The following is an 18,146-nucleotide window of genomic DNA, read 5'->3' on the forward strand; positions in this document are numbered from 1 at the left end:
CAGGAGGAGATGAATTAATTGTGTGCCGGTGTGTGTGCCACACACCTGATTTAGATTGTGGTGGTGTCGCTCCCAGCAAGTCCCGCCTCTCCGCTCTGCCGCATCCTCCACCTCCTTGCCGCCATCTTGGGCAGGGCTGCAGCGTGCCCTGCCCCGCCGTCGGCCCGTTGGCTCCGCCTCTCCACAGTCGGCTGTTCTGTTTTGGATTTGCAGCGTCGCTCTCATCAGCGTCACGTGTTGATTTCGATATGAGTGGTTGAAGTAGCACGTCATTCAAGATAACGGACAAGTAGTTTATCCAATCAAATTCGGTGATTCTTTTACAAAGCCCCGCCTTCTGAAATACATCTCCTATTAAGAAATCCCAGATCCTTGTGTGGAGCTCAGCGAACTACAAGAATCTGGCAAGAGTCAGGTTAACACACACCTAGCCAAACATGGCAAATACTGAACTTAACAAGAGGAATGCATTTGATACTAAGAAAAGAAACAGGTAGTCAGTAGTTTAGATTTGCGGCAACAAACGTGGAACAAATGACTGCACTATTGCAAAGTGTGTTCAAAAAAAGGCAGCCGCATGCCAAACTTATTCCTGTATCTGAAACTGAAGCCTCCAGCCAAGTGCGGGAAATGTAACTCTTTACGAGGCGAACAAGACCGCAACAACAATAAACTCCCGCTACAAAAGCAGTTTACTGTAGTGGAAATATTTACACCGGGTACCATGTATGATAAGAAAGCACAGTGGCGTATGATCACTAAAGCCAGGGGTGTCAAACTAATTTTAGCTCAGGGGCCGCCTGGAGGAAAATCCATTCCCAAGTGGGCCGGAATGGTAAAATCATGGCATGATAACTTCAAAATAAAGACAACTCCAGGTTGTTTACTTTGTTTTACTTCGGCCAAAAATAGAACAAGCACATTGTAAAAACGTACAAATCACAAATAATCTTTTGGAAAAAACACTTCAAGTTTGTTGAAAATTCTGAGGAAATTGGTGCAGTCTCAAAAACACAATGAGTTTAGACGTGGTCTCAGTTCATCTTCAAAGCCAGGATTAAACTAAGTCGCAGACTTTCTGGGATTGAACAAAAAACACATGTAAACTCTTCGAGGTATCAAACACCTCCATTGTCATGTCCACGTATCAATCCAGAGTTAACTCAACAAACCGTGAGGATCGGAGGTAAAACTATTCAAAACTGTTAAGTTTTTTCACTATATTTTCATACCATAGTTGGTGCCTGTCGTGGCGGAAATCTTAGAACCCGTTGGTAGAACACCTTATTTCACCGGTTTGGTCCATGTGCCGCCTCTAATGGCTCTGATATTCCGAAGCGTTTTGGGTGTATAGAAAAGAGTTTTATCTAGCGATTATTTTTAATAATGTTAAAAGGACGACAACGAAGCATCTTGCAATGGTAAAAGACAAAAACATTATTTTAAGGTAAAAGTTGATTATCCGAGTACACAAGATACAACCGTCTATTTTTAAAACCCACACAAAGACATTATTGGGGAGTAAGTGTGCCAAATAACGATGTGTTTGAAGCAGAAAACACAAAACGTCCGGTTTAAATTTCCACGCTGTACTTTGTACCTCTTACTGGTCCTAACAGAATTGCTATTGTGACATCCAGTTGACACATTCAGAACAGCAGTTTCTTTCATTAAAAAAAAGAATGCAACTAATTTTAATACTTGGTAAACTCATCAGGCGGGCCGGACAAAACCTGTTGGAGGGCCTGATCCGGCCCACGGGCCGTATGTTTGACACCCCTGACTGAAGCCATCGCTCTGCACACCGCCAAAATGTGATGGACGCACAATGAAAAAGCCAGCATTTATTCACTTACTAAAACTATTGTCCTCTTAATGTTTTTCTTGATTATTCATTGGCACACAATGGGCATTACAACATTTTTATTCACGGAATTATTTTATACAAAACAGAAGTTTTAAGTCTGTACTTTATTAATCTCAGTGTTGGAGATTACTATTTATCTGTGTGTTGTGTGTAATACTACCTTTCTATTAACAGAAGTAATTTGTTAAAGACAGAAGTATTGCCTCCCGAGGGACATTCTTGATGTAGTTCTTTGAAATGTATTCCATTACAAGTACAATTTGTATCTGGTCTATAAAGAACAACATTACACAAATTAGAATTTTGCTAAGAGTCTGATGCCGTGTTTGCAGTGTCATTTTAAACTACTAGTTTTGATCTCTGTCTTTTGTATTCATTAGTTTCTTTAAAAATTACGGAAAAAATTTGTGAATCTAATTTTTGGGAAAAGAAAATTAAATCTGAAATTTAATTTTTAGGCAAAGGCGCTCAGGCCTAACACAAATATGACTGTATTTGTGGTAATCTGAAATATTGACCATGCAATGTATTGAGATAAGAGCTGCTTCTCAGCTAATTGTGTAAGATTTTCTGTTGCTTCTTTTTGTGTGTATGTTTTTTGTCACAAGCATTTTTGTGTGTCCAATAGGACCGGAAGTCACTAATTTGGTTGCTATTGGCTTTTTTAAAAGTAAAATATCTCGAACATTCAGAATAGTCGTCTCAGTTGGCAACACTACATCTTATTCTCTGGCAGACCAGGCACATATGAGGTGTGTTTTTGGTCTGTGGGAATCACTAATAAACTGGAGTTCTTAGAACGCAGATTTCTTGCCGGGAAATATGGTACAATATAATCAGCAAAACAGGATGGAGAAAGACTGTTTAATATTTTATAAGTAAGAGGAAAGACTTGTTTTTTTTTTCACCTTAGCCTACCTACAGCACTGTATTTGTAATTTCACTTCACTGAAGTGTTTTTTTTTAATTGGCACTATTTTTGATGTTATCAGATTTATCAGCATGATATCATAAATCATTGAATCTGCCCCGGTAACGATCTGTCCATTTTTTTTGTGTACCACATGTGCCCCATACTAACATTGAACGAAGTTACAACTTTATCCTCAAACTAAAGAAATGGGTTATGGGTTTTAAGTATGCAATCGTATTCATTAAGCAAAAGCATCATGATAAGAAATAAACGACCTTAACATTTTTTCAAAAGCCCTTCTGGCATGTTGTTTTCTTTCAGCCAACTGGAGAAAATAATTTGTGTTACATTTTTAACTTTTTTTCTTTTTACTTTTTTCTCACTTAGTTATAGGGAGTCAAATTACAAAATCAATAGGTCAAATAATTTTTTTCTCTTAATGTATACCCTTTTTCTCATCACAAGTACCCCCTAGAGTGCCTTCAAGTACCTCCCAGGGGTACCTGTGCCCCCATTTGAAAACCACTGTTTTAGATCAACACCAAAACGTGATGGATGGTTAATTGGATAATCATCAAGCTGTACACAACATGTCATCAAAATAGGTTAATTAGTTTTGACGCATAAAAACACATAGTCCAAACATCAACCTAACTTGAAAAAAATAATGATACAGTATGAAATTAAACGTTTTTGTAAAAAAAAAAAAAAAAAAAGCATGTGAAAATCCTTGCTCACGTCCGTTGTGTCCTGAGCAAGACACTTCACCCTTGCTCCTGATGGGTGCTGGTTAGCGCCTTGCATGGCAGCTCCCTCCATCAGTGTGTGAATGTGTGTGTGTGTGAATGGGTAAATGTGGAAGTAGTGTCAAAGCGCTTTGATTACCTTGAAGGTAGAAAAGCGCTATACAAGTAAGTACAACCCATTTATCATTTATTTATAACAGTGCAAAATATTGCTCATTTGTAGTGGTCTTTTTTGAACTGTTTGTAAAAAAAAGATATAAAAAAAACAACTAAAAACTTGTTGAAAAATAAACAAGTGACGTAATTATAAATAAAGATTTCTACACAAACTGCGATGAGGTGGCGACTTGTCCAGGGTGTACCCGCCTTCCGCCAGATTGTAGCTGAGATGGGCACCAGTGCCCCCAAAGGTAATAAGCGGTAGAAATTGATAGATTTTTTTTGTTATTGTTGTGTTTGCTGTTATTGTTTTTGTCTCTCTGTCTAATACCCCTCTTAACCCCACAATTTCCCCCTCTGTCCTCCTTTTTTCCTCTTTCTATTCCCTCCTGCTCAGGCCTGGCTGCACCAAATGATAATATCAATGTAAAGTCAAATTTAAATAAGGCAACAAAAGAAGTATCCTACACTTCTCTTTTGTAAAGTAAATCTGAACAGCCGTTATATGGGCATCTACATCAACTATATTATTGCCTGAGAAGCTGGCCAGGACAAAAAAATAAAAATAAAAAATGGACGGATGGATAGCTGTAAATATACTCCTCCCCTCTTAACCACGCCCCCAATAATTCACCGCCCCCAACCACGCCTCTCGCCCGAACCCACGACCACTCCCCCACCTCCCGAAATCGGAGGTCTTAAGGTTGGCAAGTATGCATTAATGCAGTGGTTCTAAACCTTTTTTTAGTGATGTACCCCCTGTGAACATTTTTTTCATGCAAGTACCCCCTAATCAGAGCAAAGCATTTTTGGTTGGAAAAAGAGATAAAAAGGTAAAATATAGCACTATGTCATCAGTTTCTGATTTATTAAATTGTATAACAGTGCAAAATATTGCTCATTTGTAGTGGTCTTTTTGAACTATTTGGAAAAACAAGATATAAAAATAACTGAAAACTTGTTGAAAAATAAACAAGTGATTCATTTACAAATAAAGATTTCTACACATAGAAGTAATCATCAACTTAAAGTGCCCTCTTTGGGGATTGTAATAGAGATCCATCTGGATTCATGAACTTAATTCTAAACATTTCTTCACAAAAAAAGAAATCTTTAACATCAATATTTATGGAACATGTCCACAAAAACTCTAGCTGTCAACACTGAATATTGCATTTTTGTATTTTTTTTTTCACAGTTTATGAACTTACATTTATATTTTGTTAAAGTATTATTCAATAAATATGTTTATAAATAATTGTTGCTATTTTTGGAGTATTTAAAAAAATCTCACGTACCCCTTGGCATACCTACAAGTACCCCCAGGGGTACGCGTACCCCCATTTGAGAACCAGTGCATTAATGTAAGAAGTATTTTATCTATTTTTATTTATTTATTTTTATTTTATTTGGGACGGCGTGGCGCAGTGGTAGAGTGGCCGTGCGCAACCCGAGGGTCCCTGGTTCAAATCCCACCTAGTACCAACCTCGTCACGTCCGTTGTGTCCTGAGCAAGACACTTCACTCTTGCTCCTGATGGGTGTTGGTTGGCGCCTTGCATGGCAGCTCCCTTCATCAGTGTGTGAATGTGTGTGTGAATGGGTAAATGTGGAAGTAGTGTCAAAGCACTTTGAGTACCTCGAAGGTAGAAAAGCGCTATACAAGTACAACCCATTTACCATTTATTATTGGTTAGCTTCAGAATAACAATGTTATTAAAAAGAATGAAACTTATTATACTTTAAAAATATTGGTCTTACTTAAAAATGCATGCATTTAGTTGTACTCAGTGTAAAACAATATTATATGGCTCTCACGGAAATACATTTTAAAATATTTGGCTTTCATGGCTCTCTCAGCCATAAAGGTTCCCTGTCATATAACTTTCAGAAGTTAAATATTGTTTTGATTGATGGATTTTTGATTGAAACTTTTATTAGTAGATTGAACATTTCAGTACATATTCCGTACAATTGACCACTAAATGGTAACACCCGAATTAAGTTTTTCAACTTGTGTAATTCGGGGTCCACTTTAATCAATTCATGGTAAAAAAAAAGCGCTATACAAGTACAACCCATTTACCATTTATAGGCACCAGCGCCCCCTGCGACCCCAAAGGGTATAAGCGGTAAAAAATGGATGGATGGATAGCTGTAAATATACTCCTCGCCTCTTAACCACGCCCCCAACAACAACCCCCACCCCCCCCCCCCCCCCAGCCCAACCCCCGACCACGCCCCTCCCACCTCCCAAAATCGGAGGTCTCAAGGTTGGCAAGTATGCATTAAAGGCCTACTGAAATGAGATTTTCTTATTCAAACAGGGATAGTAGGTCCATTCTATGTGTCATACTTGATCATTTCGCAATATTGCCATATTTTTGCTGAAAGGATTTAGTAGAGAACATCCACGATAAAGTTCGCAACTGGAGAAAAGCCCTGCCTCTACTGGAAGTCGCAGACGATGACGTCACATGTTGATGGCTCCTCACATATTCACATTGTTTTTAATGGGAGCCTCCAAAAAAAACAGCTATTTCGACCGAGAAAACGACAATTTCCCCATTAATTTGAGCAAGGAGGAAAGATTCGTGTTTGAGGCTATTGATAGCCACGGACTAGAAAAAAAAAAAAAAGTTTAAAAAAAAAAACCGCGATTGGAATCGTGTTGTATTGAAACGGATTCATGTTTTTAGAGACATTTACTAGGATAATTCTGGGAAATCCCTTATCTTTCTATTGTGTTGCTAGTGTTTTAGTGAGTTTAACAGTACCTGATAGTCGGAAGTTTACGTCCACGGCCGGGTGTTGACACGCAGTGTCTCGTGGAAGTCGACAGCAGCTTTACGGGAGGCAGAAGCCCAGCTGTGGCGACTTTTTAAACACAATTTTCTCACCGAAACCTGCTATTTGACATGTAGTCGGGATCCATGTCCGCTCTCATCCGTAGTGAAGTTTCACCTCTGTGAATTTTAAACAAGGAATCCCCGTGTGTTTGTGTGGCTAAAGGCTAAAGCTTCCCAACTCCGTCTTTCTACTTTGACTTCTCCAATATTGAACAAATTGCAAAAGATTAAGCAACACAGATCTCCAAAATACTGTATAATTATGCCGTTAAAGCAAACGACTTTTAGCTGTGTGTGTGCGCAGCGCTCATATTCATAACAGCCAGTGACGTCACGCGTACACGTCATCATTACGCGACGTTTTCAAGAAAAAAGTCCCGGGAAATTTAAAATTGCAATTTAGTCAACTAAAAAGGCCGTATTGGCATGTGTTGCAATGTTAATATTTCATCATTGATATATAAACTATCACACTGCGTGGTGGGTAGTAGTGGGTTTCAGTAGGCCTTTAATGTAAGAAGTATTTTATTTATTATTGGTTAGCTTCAGAATAACAATGTTATTAAAAAGAATAAGAGACTTATCATACTTTAAAAATATTGGTCTTACTTAAAAATCCACGCATTTACTTGTACTCAGTGTAAAAAAATATTATATGGCTCTCACGGAAATACATTTTAAAATATTTTGCTTACATTGCTCTCTCAGCCATAAAGGTTCCCGACCCCTAGCTGTCATCTATCCATCCATTTCTACCGCTTATTCCCTTTCGGGCCCGCGGGGGGCGCTGGCGCCTGTCTCAGCTACAATCGGGCGGAAGGCGGAGTACACCCTGGACAAGTCGCCACCTCATTGCAGGGCCAACACAGATAGACAGACAACATTCACACTCACATCCACACATTAGGGCCAATTTAGTGTTGCCAATCAACCTATCCCCAGGTGCGTGTCTTTGGAGGTGGGAGGAAGCCGGAGTACCCGGAGGGAACCCACGCATTCACGGGGAGAACATGCAAACTCCACATAGAAAGATCCCGAGCCTGGATTTGAACCCAGGACTGCAGGACCTTCGTATTGTGATGCAGACGCACTAACCCCTCTTCCACCGTGAAGCCCCCCTAGCTGTCATATAACTTCCAAAAGTTGAATGTTGTTTTGATTGATTGATTTTTGATGGAAACTTTTATTAGTAGATTGCACAGTTCAGTACATATTCCGGAAATTGACCACTAAATGGTAACACCCGAATTAATTTTTCAACTTGTTTAAGTTGGGGTCCAGGTTAATCAATTCATGCTTGCTAATGCTTACGTGTTTCTGTTACAAAATGTTTGTAATGTCAGGTTTTCGGCACATCATAGCCATTCCAGTCATTAAATGACGCCAGTAAACTCTCCTGAGTTTGCGCCTCCTGTGGGGAAAGAAAGAGAGGTGGAACCACTAACCACTCGTTACTTTCCCCACGTCAGCGCCAGGTTTGCTGTCGGTGTTGGGCTGGCGAAAAGCTTTCCTTCTCACAAGATGCTGAACATGTGGAAGGTTCGGGAGTTCGTCGACAAAGCGTAAGTATCTCCGCTCAAAGTCTGCTGGTGTTTGTGTGAGGAGTTGAGCTGTTTTAGAAAGAGACACGTATGAACTACTTTGACGTCACGTCGCTCCAACAAGTTAGCTTGCTAGTAGCCACGTAGTCGAGTTGGCACATTGGACTCATTCTCTCAACGTCTGCACTTTTTAATGCCATTGTTACTTTTTGGGCAGTGGGCGAGAGGCTGAGTGTGCCGCCGCGACGCACTTGAGCGTGTTGTTGTTATTTCTCGACAGGGTCAAGCTAACTCAGTTAGCCAACAAGCTAACTTCCTGGCTAGGTGGCTAACTGACTCGGCTAGCCAGCTAAGCTAGTTTGACAGCTTTGGGTAATTGGGGGGGAATGTCGCTGCGAATGTGTTCAAAGAACGTCACGTTTTAACAAAAACTCTTTGGAATGATTAGTAATAAACACGTCGAGTCGCCATATGACGTTGTTGTCATGGCACTTGTCGTTAAGTTTTGCTCACTTCTTCACTGTGGGAGAGGGGTTAGTGCAGTGGTTCCCAACCACCGGGCCGCGGCTCGATTGGTACCGGTGTCAAGCCAAATTTGTGCCCAGCCGAAATAAATGCTCAGGGGTGTGCAGGTGCGCAGTCCACAGTACACAGTTTTTTGGCAGAGCTGCGTCATTGTCAAACCATCTAGCAAGAGAGAGACCGTCCACTATTTTTAAAAGCTTAAAGGCCTACTGAAACCCACTACTACCCACCACGCAGTCTGATAGTTTATATATCAATGATGAAATATTAACATTGCAACACATGGTAATATGGCCTTTTTTATTATTTTACTAAATTACAATTTTAAATTTCCCGGGAGTGTCGTCTTGAAAATGTCGTTTAATGATGACGTGTACGCAAGATGTCACGGGTTTTAAGGAAATAGGAGCGCTGCACACACACACGGCTATAAGACGTCTGCTTTAACGGCATAATTACACAGTATTTTGGAGCTCTGTGTTGCTGAATCCTTTGCAATTTGTTGAATTAATATTGGAGAAGTCACAGTAGAAAGATGGAGTTGGGAAGCTTTAGCCTTTAGCCACACAAACACACGGTGATTCCTTGTTTAAAATTCCTGGAGGTGAAAATTTACTATGGATCAGAGCGCGGTCAAGCGAATATGAAACACGACGGAATGTCAACCAGCAGGTTTCGGTGAGAAAATTGTGGTTAAAAAGTCGCCCCTTACCGGATATCAGCTGAGCTAGTGCCGTTCGTACAGCTGCCGTCGACTCCCCTGAGACACTGCGCGTCAACACACCTGTGGACGTACACTTCCGACTATCAGGTACTATTTAACTAACTAAAACACTAGTAACACAATAGAAAGATAAGGGATTTCCCAGAATTATCCTAGTAAATGTCTCTAAAAACATCGGAATCCGTCCCAATGCAATCGCGTTTTTTTTTAAACTTATTTTTTTAATCTTTTTTTTTTCTAGTCCGTCGCTATCAATATCCTCAAACGCCAATCTTTCATCCTCGCTCAAATTAATGGGGAAATTGTCGTTTTCTCGGTCCGAATAGCACTTTTTGTTGGAGGCTCCCATTTAAAAACAATGTGAATATGTGAGGAGCCCCCACACGTTTGACGTCATCGTCTTCGACTTCCGGTAGAGGCAGGGCATTTCTCTTAACACCGAAAGTTGCGAACTTTATCGTGGATGTTCTCTACTAAATCCTTTCAGCAAAAGTATGGCAATGTCGCAAAATGATCAAGTATGACACAGAATGGACCTGCTATCCCCGTTTAAATACGAAAATCTCATTTCAGTTGGCCTTTAACTCACCAAAATTAAATAAATAAATAACTTAGATTTATATCGCGCTTTTCTAAACACTCAAAGCGCTCACAGAGAAGTGGGACTCAGCATTCATTCACACGTGGTGGTAAGCTACATCAGTAGCCACCAGGGGCGTGCACATGATTATAGAGGGGCAGGGGCTCAAAGTCAGAAAAGGGCAGGACATTTTTTTTTTGGTCCCTTACACAATATGGAAATTAATGTAAAATTAAATTTGCTAATAGGAAGTTAACTACTTAGCTGTGTGTCCTTTGTAGGTAAAAGTGATTGCCATTTCTTTTGCGGCAACAAATTTTTGTCATACTGAGTTAATTCACATTATCATAGGCTTGGAAGACATGAAAAGCAACAAAACACTGGTTTATTATTAGGCTATTTATTGTTCAAGATAAGCACTTTAATATTGAACATTGAACAGTGCAACATGAACTTTGAAAAAAAATAAATAAATAAATACCCAAATGGAAAAAACTTCAATGTAAAAATCTGTCCTCCTTCCCTTGATGAAAACACCATCAAGTTGTAACTTATGGTCTTTCTCACTTAATGCTCAGACTAAACAACTGAAACGGAATACAACTTTATATCTAAACCTCTACTGTGAGATAAATGTGATCCGCCGTAAACACAGTGCATTTTATTTTGAAAATTAACCCAGTGTTTTATTTTGTATTTTGTACACTACTTCCTGTCCCGCACGATCCGCTCTGCTCTGTGCGGAATTGATGTGCCGTACTCAATTGATGCGCTGTGCGCCGACGTCCAGGAAAAACAGAAGCTGACACATTGAATAATAGAATAATACAGCGTTTTTCTGAAATATTACCCATATTAGATGCTGAATAAGTGGACGGCGACTAGACCATAACTCACAGGTTCAAGTTGCTCCACTGTCACGTCTCCTCAGGCCGCAGTTTGCTCTCTATCCTCTCTCTCTCTTTCTCTCTCACTCGCCCTCTCTCTCTCTCTCTCTCTCTCACTCTCACTCTGGCGGAAGCGCAGGCTCAAACAACCCGGTATTACAAGAAAACGTGGAGTTTTTGTACCGTTGTTTTTTTGTTTTGTTTTGTTTTTTACATCCCTAACAGGAATTTATTAATTTATTAATGTTGTTTAAAGAAAAAAAACAAACATAAAAAAACAAAAACCCACACACACACAGGCACAGGGCACTTTTTAAGACGAGGCAAAAAAGGACAGGGGCTCAAGCACCCATTGGGCCCTAAGTGTGCACGTGCCAGGTAGCCACAGCTGCCCTGGGGTAGACTGACTCATTTCAGTAGGGTTTAACTCACCAAAATTAAAACTACTGATCTTATTTGTTTCATCCTGCCGTTTCTTAATATTTAATAGCCTAAGACAGTATATATCACAGTAAATCCACAGGGGCAATTATTTGGCAAGCTGTCCCATACACACTGTATACAATGGGGTGGGCATATATTTCGCTCTTAAGGCGCTAAATATATGCCCCGACACGCTTGGGCACTTATTTCGCAGCGAGCACTTATTTCGCTTGACGCCGGGCCGCAGAAGAATATTTTATTAATTTTTCTTTTTTTTTTTTCCCCATTTTTTTTTTTAAATATTTTTTTTTATTTAATCGACATAAAATACAAAAGATACCAGGGGTGTAACGGTACACAAATATTTCTGTTCGGTACGTACCTCGGTTCAGAGGTCACGGTTTGGTACATTTTTGGTACAGTAAGAAAACAACAAAATGTAAATTTTTGGGTTATTTATTTAACAAATTTGCTAAATCTTCCACCAAAAATATTTTTCTTAGTGGAATATTTGATGAGAAGTAATTGGAAACTTGGATAGGTCAATAATTCATAGTAACATTGATATTGATTCAATATTTGGTTTTGATCAATGACAGTTTGAAAGAAAAAAACAGCTTTGTTTTATTAGTCAATGTTGCAACTTTTTCTAAATTACATTTAGCCTTTAAGCTTTTTTATTTCATTTTTGTTTTTGTTAATTTTAATACTATTTTTAGAATGTGTTTTGGGCCTTTAAAACATTAGCTGTGGGCCGCAAATGGCCTCTGGGGCACACTTGACACCCCTGCTATAGATAATAAAAAATAAAATCTGAAATCTATGTGTAAAAAGCGGAGCCTGGCGACGCATGCGTGTTTATCATAACTCTCTCTCTCTCCCTCTCCCTCACGAATGTTGCCTGCGCACACATTTTTTGTTTTGTTTTTAACCGCTTCTTAACCCTGAAAGGACATTGAAAAGACACGCAATCCTAACGTAAAATGCCAGACATTCGAGGCATATAAGAAGCTCCACCTGTACAGCCCCGCAAAAGAGGACATATCCGGTGAAAAGAGGAGGTGTGGTCAGTCTATCGTAGCCCAGTTGTTGCCAGCAAGCCGTGTCTTGTTTTTTTTTTTTTTTGATTGAATGAAACTTTTATTAGTAAATTGCACAGTACAGTAGATATTCTGTACAATTGACCACTAAATAGTAACACCCGAATCAGATTTTCAACTTGTTTATAAGTCGGAGTCCATGTTTATCAATTCATGGTGCCTCGGTGTGCATTGTTTACACAACGTGCGGCGCTACTTAATATGTCCGCGTGGAACTCGTTCGATACACCTCCGAACCGAACCGAAGCCCCCGAACCGAAGCCCCCGTACCGAAACGGTTCGATACAAATACACGTACTGTTACACCCCTACAAGATACACTTACAATTAGTGCACCAACCCAAAAAAAACCCTTCCTTTTTCATGACTCTTATTTTGTTAGCGCAGGCAAGAGGAAGCAGCGTTTTATTGTGAAGATAGGAACTGTGCAGTCGGTATTCAGAGTTTTGACAGCAGGTACGGTGCGAACGTGTTGAAATAAAGTGTTTCTCGCCTTCCTGTCTATCACTTTTTCTTAATAACAAGCTCCCGACAGCCAGTGTCATCTCACAAGACCCTCAGGTGTTGTGAATGTCAATCAAGTGACGAAAGCGACGTCTTGGTGAAGATTGCTCATCGCTAATTTTTAGGTCAATTTTTTTAAATGCCTGGCTGCCGATCGACTAACACACCCTCCGCGATCGACCGGTAGCTCGCAATTGACGTAGTGGGCACCCCTGCTGTAGCTAAAAACAACTACGCGAGAACGTATACTCGAATATCACAATATAGTCATTTTCTATATCGCACAGGGACAAACCAGCGATATATCGCCTATATCGATATATCGCCCAGACCTACTTTGAGTCACATAGAAAAGCGCTATATAAATATAAATTCACTTCAAATTCACATTTGTACCATGAATTTATTAACGTGGACCCCGACTTAAACAAGTTAAACAACGTATTCGAGGGTGATCATTTAGTGGTCAATTGTACGGAATATGTACTGTACTGTGCAATCTACTAATAAAATGTTCAATCAATCAATCAAACCGCCTATGGCAAATATCAGTCAACTAAAAACATGTGCACCACTGCACCTGATGATTATGCTGTTGCAGGCTTAAAAATAACGTCATTATTCACCTGTGCAAATAAACACAGCTATATTACCCTCTGTGTCATTTGTAAACACATTTGATTTTGTTTGTCCCAAAGGAATTGCCGTAATCAGGAAGTAGCTGTACCTCTTCCAAAAAGTTAAATGTTAGTCTTTTACGTTGGTGCTTGGCTTCACAATCGTACTTGTAAAATGTATTAGTGTGTAACTACTTCCTACATTTTTATTTTGCAAGACTTGTTAAGTTCTTTATATTAACACCTCTTAAGGCCCAAGCTGTTGGTTTACAAGCTTTTTTTAATTTCTTTTTGCCATTTGGGCTTATTGGACCATATTAGAATGAAAACTAAGAATCATCTTGTGATATGACGTACTTAGTCCATAAGTAACAAACAGGTACTTCATGTTTAGTGACATGCTAATTCTAATTTTTACATTCCATTGTATGTTATACTTTTCTGACACCCCCAGATGGCAGTGTCCACGTAAGCGGCCATAAGACCCCAATTCAGTAGTGTACACAATTTTGGAAATAAGAGCTAAAAGGTGCTGTGCACGCATGTGGCCACTAAGTCTTTAGAGGATTTATACCAGCTTGCCAATCAAGCTGTTGATGTGGGAGTAAATGGATTGATAAAAATTTCGATAGAATCCATAGAAAATTGTCTTCTGTATTAGATCAATGCTAGAGTGATGAGATTTAATTTTTCAGTTCTGTCCCACGTTTATTTAAAAATTTTTTTTTGGTGTCTTGTTCACATTGGGGAATAAGTTCTTAGACACATCAGGGCTTTGAGGACAAATTGTAATTTTGCTGTTGTTTATTTATTTGGTGCTGTGGACCAGGGGTTTCTAACCTGGCCCAGTTTTTCCACTACAGAGAGGCCCGTGGCCCCACACAAATTCTAACACTGACTTGGTAATCTTACTCTTGATTTTAAATTGCATTAAACAATTATGACTAACCTACTTAAAATTTGACATTGTAAACCTTGTTAAATGATATGAAACCACCGTGGGTTAATCACAAAGTTTATTAGCAAGGGTGATTACAAAAATAAATACTGATTAAATATACTGCTAAAGAAGGGAGTCTTAAAAATTGATGAAAAATAAATGTACATATAATCACATAGTTTCGAAATAAATATATGGTTAACGACTAATCAATTATAGTAACAAGTTTCTTAACTAAACTGTCAGTAAAATTAAAGTGCATATCACATACCACTTTAGTCATCATTTTTGGAATTTAAAAAACTTCTTTATGACTTTGAATCCAGACTTCTGTTTGCTATTGTCATTAACCAAAGGCAACTAATTTAGTGCATGAAAACGTAGTGATTGTCGGTTATTAGATATCCATGTAAATTGTTCACAAATATGTTTGTTGATCAACACATTGATTGTCTAAAATTGTCAATATTTACAATGATTATAATCGTGATTTTAAACAATGACAAAAGGCAATTTCATTCAATGATCTTAAACATGTTTAATTAAAAAGTAACATTATCGGCAATTCTGTATTTGCTACCGAATCAATATCAAAATTTGCTGTATTGCCCGTCCCTGCGGTTGACAAGTGAACTTATTTAAAAAGCATATGCAAGTAGGTTGCCTTTACATTAATTCCTAGATGCCAGCAAGTGTCAGTTGTGTGTGATGGCAGACCAAAGTTCAAGCCAGTAGTAAATATTTTCAAGCTTTCAGCATCTTTTTTTTTTTTTTTTTTTTACAAATTTAGCTTCACATGTAAGGAAATTTATATTTTCTTGTGTTATAGCTTGCGGCACATTATCATACAAAATTCCTACATGCAATGTTAATAAGTAGATGTTTGCAGCCTTGCTATTGACATAAGAGCTCTACTATCCAGGAGTGTTTTTCTGCTGTATGCATTTTTGCCAGCAGAATGACAGAGATCGGGCACAATAGAAGACAGTGGGGAAAACGTGATATTCAAGTATTTTTAAAAACTGCGTCTGGTTTTCTAAGAGTTGGGTGACAATGTGATATACACTGAAAAGAAGTGTAAATAGAACCGTTTCCAACGGATTGCACTTCAGCTCTCTGTTTGTTTTGTTAATACATGGAAATGGCTAGGTTTGTGAAGAGTGAAAGACTTAGGTAATGACAATCTACAACATAAATCTTTTAAAAAGAAAAGGTGTGTGATAGCGCTTCACTGTCAGAGAGAGTTTTAACTTCCGCTTTATCGACAATGTCAAAGGCAATGGCCGCTGGTAAATTAGATAAGGCTTTGCGTCACTACATCCTTGTTCTGTATATATGTGTCATTTATAAGAACATGAGGCATTATGCATTAATTACTACAAAGGAAAGGATATAACCCCACAATATACTGCAAGATACTGGAAGAATCTCTCAAAAACTACATGAGATGTTACACCACTTCCATTCCAGAACTATTTTGGACCTTAATATGTGAGCAAATCTAAAATACCAGGGACCTGCCATGTCGATGTTGAAACTATTTATTTACCATGAACTTGCTTTTTCTTCCAAAGCACACTGTACTGGGTGTGTAATCATGGTCCCTTGCAGCCTGTCTTCACAACCACAGAAAAGGGTGTATCCCAGTTTAAAACTACCACCAAATCAATGCTGCTCTTTCAGGCCCTGTGCTGAGGTGGCATTAATATGTGAGGAGGTCAGGAAGTGCACAGTACAAATGTCTCAAATGCTGCAGCTCTGATCAAATGAAATGAGAAGTTTGATTATGCATGCTGCAAGTGTTTATCTTGCAGTGTTGAAACCATGATGGCAACACCACTAAGTGCTAATTATGGCTGTGCTTTTGCTACATTCACTTCTGTTCCTTTAGTACTCACTAGCAAAGTTTCTATATCTGGAGTTGTTTAACTTGCCATCTTTATTTTGAAAAATTGTATGAAAGAACTGGAATCTGCTAAGTTGAACACAGTCCATTGTGTGACGCTCGTTGACCTTTGATTTGTTTGAAATTGAAATAGCCCAAAATTGTCACCACAATAAAATATTTGTGAATATATTAGTAAATTTTAACTTTGGTAACTTAACTTATCTTAACTGCTGTATAATAAGAGTACGTTAGCTGATCAGAGATTTGGGGACTGAATACAGAATAAATACAATTTAAATGTAAAAATTTTTTAACATCATGTAGTGAATTGTTTTAAGCTGAAATAAGTAACATTTTATTTAGTTGCACCATTACCAAACCATTTGGTTGGTAAAAACAAGGAGGTGTATGCTGTTTGTTACATATTTAGAGGATGTTGCTTTTTATAAACCTATAAAACTTGTTTTTAGCATATGGACCGTCACCGTAACCTGTTGCATTTTATTAATAAATAAAAAATGCAGTACTGTCTTGTCGCAACGTAAGGAACATACTGTATAACATACGCGCCACCATTTTAAGCTCCACAGCGACTTGCTTTGGTACTCTTGTTGGCATTGTGACTAGAAATAGAGAGGGATTGCAAATGTCTCGTATTTAATTGGTCTAATTTACTGCAAATGAATTTCACATTGTCGATTTATTGATTCAGATTCAGATTGGTTGTATTTTGTTTTCAAAAATATGCATCACATTTTTAAATTTTTCTTTCTATGCCCAATGACGGTGACATATCTATGCTTATCGGCCGATCTGATCGACACTGATCTACATGTGTAGTCTAATAACAGTGCTGACAGAGAAGTAGTGTCTAAGGAGGAAGTGGAAAAGTAGACATTCTGAAGGCGATTCGAGTTAATGTGTCATGCTCTCGAACATAAGAGTAAAACAAAGTTAACCTTGTAGTGAAGCAGAACAACTACAAAATACGTATGTAGAAATTGTGTGTGAATGCCTCAATTCTGCAGCTAAATTGAAATGCAGAAGGAATGTAAAATGATTGTAAGAATGTTTGAATTTGCAGTAGGAATGGTTTGAATATTGAAGAATGCTAGTAGAATATCGGAGGAAGGATTGGCCCTGTGATGAGGTTGCGACTTGTCCAGGGTGTACGCCGCCTTCCGCCCGAATGCAGCTGACAGGCTCCCCCCCCCCCCCCCCCCCCCCCGCAACCCTTAAAAGGGACAAGCGGTAGAAATGGATGGATATAAACAGTTTGACTGTGAAATGGTTTGAATATAAAAATACTGTGATTTTAGGAATTATTTAAAGTTAAAGTACCACTGATAGTCACACACACACTATGTTGTAGATCAGAAATTGTACTGAATATAGAAATGATGAATCTATATTGTAATATTAAGCTATATAACTGGCTGTATAATTAGCTAAAGAAACTAGTACGACAGTTCACATACTAATTTTAATCACCCTTGCTCCATCTATGCTTTTGGGCAGGGTGAGATTTGAACCTGGGTCTTCTGCTTGAAAGTCAAGCTTTCTAGTCATTCATCTAAATGGCCAGTCTGTCATACCACTTTCAAGCTTTGATTAAAAATGACCCGTGTGCACCAACAAAAGCATTGCTGTGACAGGACTACCATTTTGGTTAATTTCGGGTATAAATTAATGTTTATCCTTTACAATAAAATATACTACATTATTTTATGTTAACATTATTTTCAAACAAACTAACTTAAAGGAAAAACAAGTTGAAACCATGACTGAGATTAAAGCATATTGAAAAGATAAATGTATGTTGTAATCGTTGGAATTAAACTATATGACTCAAAGATGTTAAATTGCCACACAAAAAAAAACACT

At 38.5% G+C, this 18,146-nt stretch overlaps 1 protein-coding gene across 1 annotated transcript in view; it reads left to right on the forward strand.

Moving 5' to 3' along the window:
• Positions 1-7,928: 7,928 nt before the first annotated feature.
• clint1a (clathrin interactor 1a) overlaps positions 7,929-18,146 on the forward strand; it is a 29,719-nt gene continuing 19,501 nt past the window's right edge. Inside the window, exon 1 of the mRNA XM_061901876.1 lies at positions 7,929-8,095. Within this exon, the coding sequence (XP_061757860.1) occupies positions 8,055-8,095 (41 nt within the window). The 5' untranslated portion in view covers positions 7,929-8,054. The remainder of the gene's footprint in view (positions 8,096-18,146) is intronic.

The sequence above is a fragment of the Nerophis ophidion genome, linkage group LG05, assembly GCF_033978795.1.
Source record: "Nerophis ophidion isolate RoL-2023_Sa linkage group LG05, RoL_Noph_v1.0, whole genome shotgun sequence".
Classification (NCBI taxonomy): Eukaryota; Metazoa; Chordata; class Actinopteri; order Syngnathiformes; family Syngnathidae; genus Nerophis; species Nerophis ophidion.